The sequence below is a fragment of the Poecilia latipinna genome, unplaced genomic scaffold (genome assembly GCF_001443285.1).
Source record: "Poecilia latipinna isolate Pla-1442-1.1 unplaced genomic scaffold, P_latipinna-1.0 Scaffold2154, whole genome shotgun sequence".
Classification (NCBI taxonomy): Eukaryota; Metazoa; Chordata; class Actinopteri; order Cyprinodontiformes; family Poeciliidae; genus Poecilia; species Poecilia latipinna.
This window is the reverse complement of record NW_015114770.1, coordinates 71,667-80,786: the sequence shown is the minus strand read 5'-3', so window position 1 is coordinate 80,786 and position 9,120 is coordinate 71,667. Positions and strand designations below refer to the sequence as shown.

The 9,120-nt window shown below is 40.6% G+C and overlaps 1 protein-coding gene across 1 annotated transcript in view; it reads left to right on the top strand.

The window, feature by feature from the left end:
- Positions 1 to 9,120, top strand: part of mtr (5-methyltetrahydrofolate-homocysteine methyltransferase) — a 41,659-nt gene that overhangs the window by 16,154 nt on the left and 16,385 nt on the right. Inside the window, exons 13-23 of the mRNA XM_015017523.1 lie at positions 159 to 271; positions 376 to 516; positions 852 to 1,037; positions 2,212 to 2,391; positions 3,571 to 3,687; positions 4,694 to 4,834; positions 4,947 to 5,036; positions 5,171 to 5,323; positions 6,007 to 6,114; positions 6,935 to 7,035; positions 7,911 to 7,978. Of these exons, the coding sequence (XP_014873009.1) occupies positions 159 to 271; positions 376 to 516; positions 852 to 1,037; positions 2,212 to 2,391; positions 3,571 to 3,687; positions 4,694 to 4,834; positions 4,947 to 5,036; positions 5,171 to 5,323; positions 6,007 to 6,114; positions 6,935 to 7,035; positions 7,911 to 7,978 (1,398 nt within the window). The remainder of the gene's footprint in view (positions 1 to 158; positions 272 to 375; positions 517 to 851; positions 1,038 to 2,211; positions 2,392 to 3,570; positions 3,688 to 4,693; positions 4,835 to 4,946; positions 5,037 to 5,170; positions 5,324 to 6,006; positions 6,115 to 6,934; positions 7,036 to 7,910; positions 7,979 to 9,120) is intronic.

Here is a 9,120-nt window from a genome sequence, read left to right as displayed (position 1 = left end):
CTTGAAACAATATTATAGTTTATCGCAATAATTTTTAGACAATCTCTCAGCAAAATTTGTTATCATGACAGGCCTAGTTTACTCCATATGTTCATCATAATTCTATAATGCTTGATAACTTCCTGCTTTGTTGGAAAGAAAATGTTTGTAATTTGTAGGTTTGGAGCCCTTTCGGATTGGCCCATACACCAACTTTGTGAACATTGGTGAGCGCTGCAATGTGGCTGGGTCACGCAAGTTTGCCAAACTGATCATGGCTGGACAATATGAGGTTATTATGATCGTTATTATTTCTTAGATTGTAATAAAATCACCACTGTTCCACCTCAGGAGATAGGTTTGTTGTCAGTGGGTTCTTCTGTGTTTTGTCTTCAGGAAGCTCTGAGCATTGCCAAGGCCCAGGTGGAGATGGGAGCCCAGGTCCTGGACATCAACATGGATGAGGGCATGCTGGACGGTCCGGCTGCCATGGCTCGCTTTTGTAACTTTGTAGCCTCTGAGCCTGATATTGCACGGGTAAGACAGTCAAATGAATTCATTTTCTTTCTAATTTTTTCCATGTTTAGCAGAATTCTGTTTTTAGGAACAGTGAAATACATAACCTAATTCATCAGATGCCCATAAGTGACCCTGGCATATAGAATAACCATCTTTACTGTGCCTTATTGTTAGGTGTTCTGAGTTAAAGAGAAGGTATAGAGCTGATCTGTTTCACTTGCTGATCATATGTCCGACATTTGTTTATTTACACTTTCAGAACCATCCTACCTGTTTAATGAGGAACTGAATGACCTTGCTCCATATTTCATGAGCTCCTCAGGGTTCTAGAAGTCTTGTTTTTGGTCCTGCAGGTTCCTCTGTGCATCGACTCATCCAACTTCTCAGTGATTGAGGCTGGGCTGAAGTGCTGTCAGGGCAAGTGCGTGGTGAACAGCATCAGCCTGAAGGAAGGGGAGCAGGACTTCCTGCTTAGAGCTGCCACTGTGAAGCGCTATGGAGCTGCTGTGGTGGTCATGGCCTTTGATGAGGAGGGACAGGTGAGGCCAAAGTATTCAGCTAACACACACACGCGCACACACACGCGCACACACACACACATGCGCGCGCGCACACACACACACACCGTCTACAAATAATATTATAATCATAAAATTATATGTCAACATATGGTTATGGATGATTTAGTTTGTCTGTGATTGTGGCTCCCACACAGCTACAATTACTAGTGCAAACATTTTATGACCTTCCTTGCAGGATCACAGTTTGAGTGTTTTGCTTTATACTCTCTGCTACAGTTGCCTTCTGGACCAACAGTGCAGACGTAGCTAAGTTCAATGGTGTTATAGTAGTTAGACATTTACGGTGTAAAACACTGATTTTAATTACTAAGTTATGTAATATTGCACCTCTTCAGCGGTGTATGGAATGCTGTCTACCAGAAAATAGAACATACATTTCTAACAAAGCCATAAATACCATAAATAAGGAGCAGCAATACAGAGAAAAGTTCTGTCAGGAAATAAACCCATCCTGGACTGACTTCAACAATGGCTGTTTCTATTGACCATAAAATTGCCATTTAGCTTAAAGAAAACACTTTAAGCAATTTAAAATAACTTGCCAGGATGAGGTGTTTTTTTTTTTTTTTGACTATCAAAATTTATTTACTTTGCTAAACTGCAATGGAAACACTTTTTTCGCATTTCACAAGTAATATGATCAACAACCATGTTGATGTTGTCACTGATGCAGGAAGAAGACGACAGGAAGTAGTTGTTACAGTTCTGTGGACACAATCAGACAAAATATATCAGTCAGAGATGGCTGACGCATATGTGGAGTTTTATTGATCTGTGCTTGGAGCAACAACACGAAGTGAATGTCTCCGCTCCACAACGAATCAATGAAAGCAAACTGATTTTTTTTGTTCCATTTTTCATAATTAGAAGAGAAACCTTTAGTTAGTCAATCTAACTTCATCCAGGACATGCAGGATGCTGTTAGGTCTAACTGGATGAGAAGTTTTCTTCATTGGGATTAATGTGGACAGTTTTCCTCCTGCCTAATACACTGTGTTCTCTTTATCAGACATACACTGTGCCATCATAGCAATGATATTGAAAGATGACATTTTCATTGGACGAAAGGTCTGAGCAATAATCAGTAACTGCTGGTGGTGTGCAGTTACTGATGAATGTGCTGCGATTTCAGGCCACAGATACGGAACGGAAGGTGGAGATCTGCACCCGGGCCTACAACCTCCTGGTCAGTAAGGTCAGCTTTGATCCTAACGACATCATCTTTGACCCCAACATCCTCACCATTGGCACTGGCATGGAGGAACACAATGACTACGCTGTGAACTTCATCAGGGCCACCAAGTTTATCAAGGTAACAAGATCAATCGAAGACAAAAGGTCTGCAGTCGGGTTGTGCCCCTCTGGTCCATACAGCAGCTTTCTGTACCACCAGCAGACGATAGAGATGTAGATCTGTCTTCTAGCACTTTAACTTGGTGCTTTTAGAAAAAAGCAGAGTGCAAAACTTTCTTGATATTTATGAAGAATCCTTCATTGCATCATCATCTCCAGAGGTCCACAGTCGTCCCCAGAACAGAACCAGAACAGAATCAGAGCAGAACCAGAACAGAGCCAGAACTGAGCAAGAACAGAACCAGCTTTCTCTAGGTTGTTTAGCCTTTTCAGGGTTTCATTTTTGAATGGTTCAAATTTCATCAATTCAGGGAAGTTAAACCTGATGGATGTAGATTTAATCCACAAACCTGCATCACTTCACAGCTTTTCCATCAATGCACCAACATCTTGCAGGAGGATTCTGTGTACCTGTAAGTGTTGACTGGTTATTCTGCTATATGTCCGCTATTTTTAATCTGTTATAAGGTGCTGTGGTAGAAAAGCTGCTGTATGTGAGATTAGTGGTGAATGCTGTAATAATGATAAATTCAGGTAAAACAAACTCTGCTTTGGATTAGTTGCAGCCATAGACATAGACAGTCTTATCTGCCTATTAAATGACATTCATCTTTAGTTTTTTAACAACTTCACCAGAATATTTTACACCCTCTCACCCCCCACTCTCGAACAGAAACACACACCCATCCACACACACACACACACACACACACACACACACACACACACACACACACACACACACACTACACACTACATTTTCTGTTGCATTTAACTACAACACACACACCCCAGGCTGCTATTGGGTTCAGCAGCTTGGATTTATTTACACTTCTCTGTGATATGGATATTGTGACGATGATAGATTTGCAGTAATGTGTGCAGCCCTACCCCCTTGTGGCTTCACAATACTTTAGCCATTGCTCACACACTTATGCATCGATTCAAACAGCAATCCCTCCTGGGATTGGAAATGGCTTCAAAATGGCGTCTGGGCAAAGATGAGTTTTAAAGGGCTTGGGATGTAAACATGGAGCTGGTTGGCAGCTCATTTCTAGCGGTATAATCATATTTCTAACTAAGAGCATTATGGGTAATGAGGAGACACTCTAATGAAAAGCTGTCTGTTTGTGATTAGGAGACCCTACCAGGAGCCAGGGTCAGTGGAGGCTTGTCCAACCTCTCCTTCTCCTTCAGGGGTATGGAGGCTATCAGAGAAGCTATGCATGGAGCATTTCTCTATCATGCCATCAAGGTAACTATGGTTATAGTGTTGCATCCACATACCCAGAAACAGCTGCCTTTCTATCTTCTCTAATCAGTTGTTGTGAATTGCCATCACACCTAAAGATGACAGAGGCACAACTTGTTGTTATGACGATATTATGATGTCATAGCAGGAAGATTCAAATTCAGTTCAGTTTCTCTGCTCCTGCTGGTCAGGAGGCTCATTTCTACTGAAGTATTTATACGTCTTCTGTGTAACAACTGATATGTTCTTAGTGACTGTTGAAAAAAGTCCATGTGGAAAATATCAGCCTGTGAGATCTAATCTCATTCAGATTAGCTGTTCAGAACAGGATGAACGTAAAAATGAATGAAAAGTGTAAAAACGTCTAAAATAAATTGCAAATTCTGGAGACTGGAAATAATAGCTTTCTATATTTTTTATCTTAAGGGACTTTTTGTGGCCTTTATTTAACAATACACTGACAGGACAGCGGGTTGTAAGACAGGAGGAAGACATGTGACAAAGGTCAACAGGTCAGGATTTGAACCAGTGACTGAGGCCTCTGTCTATGGGTCACACACTTTACCACTGCCACACCCTGGAACATTTTTTTGATTTACGTCATTTTAGTTCAGATAAAAAAAATGTAATTTATGTTGTTTTGAATATCTATATCTATGTTTTGTTGAAAAATGTTAGTTGTTCTTTTGTTTTTTTGTCCAGCAAGGATTAAAAATAAAGTTTGCAGTTCCATCAGTATTTATCTATTTGAAAATAGGAGTAAAACAGGATTTTTAATATTTATAAAAACATAAAAATTCATAATATTTTACAGTTACATTGACTACCCAGAGTCGATAACTCCTCTGTCTTGCACTACGGACTTCATGAAGTGTTGACGGTGTGAAGTCTGTTCTCTGGGAGTCTTCGCTCCGCCTCCCACCTCTTCTTTACATTTTGTTTCAGGCATTTTGCTGAATACATGAAACTCTTGTGAGATTTAAATGAATTGATGTCATTTCCTGTTTAGAATGGGATGGATATGGGCATTGTAAATGCCGGGAACCTTCCTGTTTATGATGACATCGATAAGGAGCTGCTGTTGCTGTGTGAGAGCCTCATCTGGAACAGAGACGCTGACGCTACAGAAAAGCTGCTGGCCTACGCTCAGGTAGAGGAAACCTGGCAACCATCAGTCCTCCAGGCTGTTGCTATTTCTGCTGCTGTGGATGTTGTTGCTGCTGCTTTGCCTAGACTGACACAAGTCTGCCTCTCATTAACAGAATAAAGGGAAAGGAGGGAAGAAGGTGGTCCAGACAGACGAATGGAGGAAAGCATGTGTAGAAGAAAGGCTGGAATATGCTCTCATTAAGGTAAAAACATTCACTGGCTGGAGCAGACACTGTGTGTATGTGTGTGTGGGTGTCTCCCCTTGGCCCAAAGTGTGTTATGCTTAGATACAAGTGTAAAAATGGATTCCACACACTGTTGTCTGTGTTCCTGTCAGGGAATAGAGAAGTATGTGGTGGAGGACGTGGAGGAGTGCCAGGCTCAGGTGGAGCGCTACAGGAGACCTCTGCACATCATCGAGGGGCCCCTGATGAACGGCATGAAGGTGGTGGGGGACTTGTTTGGAGCCGGGAAGATGTTTCTGCCACAGGTGCCCCTGTTATTCACCTGCACTCATCGTTTCAGTTTTCATCATATCATCTGTATGCCATTCATTCTAGTCATGCCATTAATGTTAACAGTAATGTAAACAGTTCTGAAGTTGAAACTATAAAATGACATTTCCATGTGTGGCTCAAACTGTCCTGCTGGTTTAAAGACCCAGCTACAGGAAGAGCTTCGAGTAACGCAGTTTAGTATGCAGACAACAACGTATAATAATTGTTCAAAGTTGAACATTTCCCCAATGAGAATTGTTGCCATAACAACAGATTGTTGTTGAATCTAAAGGCTCTTGGTGAGGACCAGAACTCATCTGTCTGTACTGATTCTCACTAAGTACTGTTGTCACCGGCCACTATATTAGGTACAAGCAGCTGTTCCAATCCTTCACAGATGGTGAATCAGCCAATCACATGGAAGCATCTCCATACTTTTAGTTAGCACCCTACAGATGTGAGCGGACAGCAGCAGATGTGCTTTCACTGTGTCGATCTAAATAAATGACTTATTTCTTGAGTTAGTCCCACAGTGTGGTATAGGTAAAATGTGCCTAGCATCAGTCAGCAGGTTATTAAGTAGAACTAAATTGACAATTTGATAATACTTCTGTACTATTATTAATGTTGTAAAATCAACAGTTGCCCCAAACTGCTTTACTTATCATATTTCCAGGTAATCAAGTCGGCTCGTGTCATGAAGAAGGCAGTCGGTTATCTGATTCCCTTCATGGAGAAGGAGAGAGAGGAGATGATGGCAGCATCAGGATCAGCAGAGGAGACGGTCAGCAGCATTGTTTTATGACATGTTTTTTTTAACATAAAAAAACATTCAAATTTTACACAAACTTTTTATGTGAGAAAATTGGTGTTTTTCACCCTGTGGGATAGAGTAAGGTGGTTCCCATCAAACACATCACATAACAATAACAAACTTTATTTGAAAAGGGATAATGTACAACTCCAACATAAATGTCACCATTTGATGCGCTGTACCAAGTGTTAGCAAAGCTAATTCACAGTTGCAGTGCAAATTAGCTAACCCTGGCAGTGCAAGTTAACCTGATACTAGTCTATTCCTAACCCTAACCCTAACTAAAACTTAATTCACACCTTACCTCTAAATGTTCCCCTGACCAAAAGCAAGGAGTCCATCATATTACTCCTGTATATGATAACTCTGGTCTGGACATATTAGAATATTCATTTCCTATGCTAACAATGACATCAGCAGTGATGACGTCACTGTTTGAATTAATCTCTCTCTTGAATGTAGCACACAGACTGTTTCCAGACCTGTTTCTGTTTCAGACAGGTATTAAACTTCTCCAGGAGCTGTTAAAATTATATGAAGGCACAGAATCAGCCCAGTACAGGTTCACATTCTCACCTGGTATAAAGTAAAATTTTAGGTGCTTGAATTACACCGAAGACAAATTAGTTTAATAAAAGCATGTCATGAATATGTGGGTGTGTATTCCATCTGAAGTCCAGAGCATACTAGCTTCTTTGTTGCTTTTACTACCACTACATGATATGCATATAGGATATAACATAAACAGCACTCTTCCTCTGAATAGTCTGATCCATTCCTCTGTCTGCAGGATCCCTATCAAGGCACCATAGTTCTGGCTACAGTTAAAGGAGACGTCCATGATATCGGCAAGAACATCGTGGGCGTGGTCCTGGGTTGTAACAACTTTAGGCAAGTCCACTTTCAATCTCTGCTGCTGTTTATTTTTCCTTTTTGTTTTTTTTAAGTTACCATTTTACATTTTCTTGATTTCTTTTTTGTTTCATATTGTTAACTTTACCTTAGTTGTTAATATTAATCCATTCACACATTCACTTTCACATCTACACATTCACTGCTAATGACCTGAAAAACAACTTCAATCATACCTGATGGTCTAGTGGCAGCAGCAGTGAAAGGCTGAGTTTTTTTAGAAGGTTAGCAGCTCATTGGAAAAGTTTCTTTTATTTCTCCATTTACAGAATCTAGAGAGATGTTTGTGCTTAGCGACAAAGTCAACATTCCTATCTGTCTCTATGTTTGATGGAATCAGTTAGGTGAGGGATTACTTTTGGAAACCAACAAGAAAATATTTAAATAATTAGTAAGGAATAAATATGAGTTCACAATATTGTCTGTAAAACAAAAGTCTATGGTGAAGATTCTTAGCCATCCATGGCACATTAATACTAAATGCTTTAATGCTAACTAAATGCTGAAGACATTTCAGAACAAGAGAAGCCTTTTGGATAAGAGACAAAGGGTCTTTCTGAAACTAGAGAAGTCCTGTTGCTTTTTACAGAAGTAATGTTCATTTCTTGTTGTTACACAAGAAATGGAGTATTTGTGACATGAGGGGTCTTTAGAAGAGCTGATGCTCTGTGGAATCTGTTGACTGAACCTTTGGGATTTGACCTTCTGACCCTGCCATGAAATTTAAGGCCAGAGAGTTTTTCTACCACTGATTGTCCCTTCCTCTGGAATGAGATACATCAAGCTGCATCTACGGTAAAGCTGTGATTCACTGCTTCTGGAGAATTGACCAGCTTGTGTTTGATCTGTTGCAGGGTGATCGACCTGGGTGTCATGGTGACCTGTGATCGTATTCTCAGGGAGGCTGTAACACAGAAAGCTGGTATGATTAAGGCGTGCCTCATGGCACAGGTTTCTGGGTAACTGGAGATATTGTTTACAGTAGGACTGTGTAGAATAGAATCAGGAAAATAGAGAGCTATAAAAACACATTCCCTGGTAAATGTTGGGAACACTGGCAAAATGTTGAAAGTTAAATTAAACTGGACATATTTAAATGTCGTGTGACTCTTGCACTGCTCACACTTTCACTTAAAATGGATGAGAGGGTTAGCAGGATGTCAGTGGGGTGCAGCAGACCCCCATCTGGGTGGAAAACGAACTCCATTTGGGGTTGTTTCCTCTGCTGTGGTGGGTTCACTCCCAGATGACTCTAGAAGATGTAGTTGTTCCATAGATACCTGCCAACGTTGGATGGATGGTATGGTTCCACTCCAATGCAGCCACCTCTGATGTGTTTTGGTACTCTGTTTGTGTGACAGTGAACTCAGTCTGGCTGAGTCAGTTGTCAAAACACAGATTTCTAAAGAGTTCAATAAATGTCTATGGATCGCCGGGCAAACAACCATGTCTGGAACCTCATTTCAGGTCTCTGTGGGCCACAGATACCTGTAGCCCTGGGGAAATGTGGGCCTATGCATTAAAATGCAAAATAATAGTATATAACTAAAAAATTCCTGCAGAAATTTTAATGGGGCATGCCAAAGTGTGCCTGTCGGCTTTTAATCAAGCGTTCTGAGGCAAAAAATTAGCATTAATGCTAAAGAAAGCTACAATGTAGTCAGTAACCTGTGTAGAGTCAGAAACATGTTGACTAAGCTCTACCTGTACCATTCATTTCGTTAAAATTAATGCATAAGGTGAAATTAGCCAAAATGCTAATGTTAGCGTGATTGCTGTCAGTAGCATGTGGGGCATCACTAGCATGTTCTCTGTCATTGACTTCCTCCATTCAGTATACTAAACATGGCTAATAAGTAAGAAAATTGGCTAAAAGCTTAATTTAGGTAAAATGCTAATGCTAATGCATTCGCTTGCGCAAGCCAGTGCCATAACTTGCGAAAAAATGCTAATAAAGGCTAACACTATTGCACCGCCTACGGCGGTGTACTAACATGAGAGGAATATGCAGGCTTTTATTTTGAAATGTTCAGTAAGCTTCATTTGAAATGGCAACACTAATCC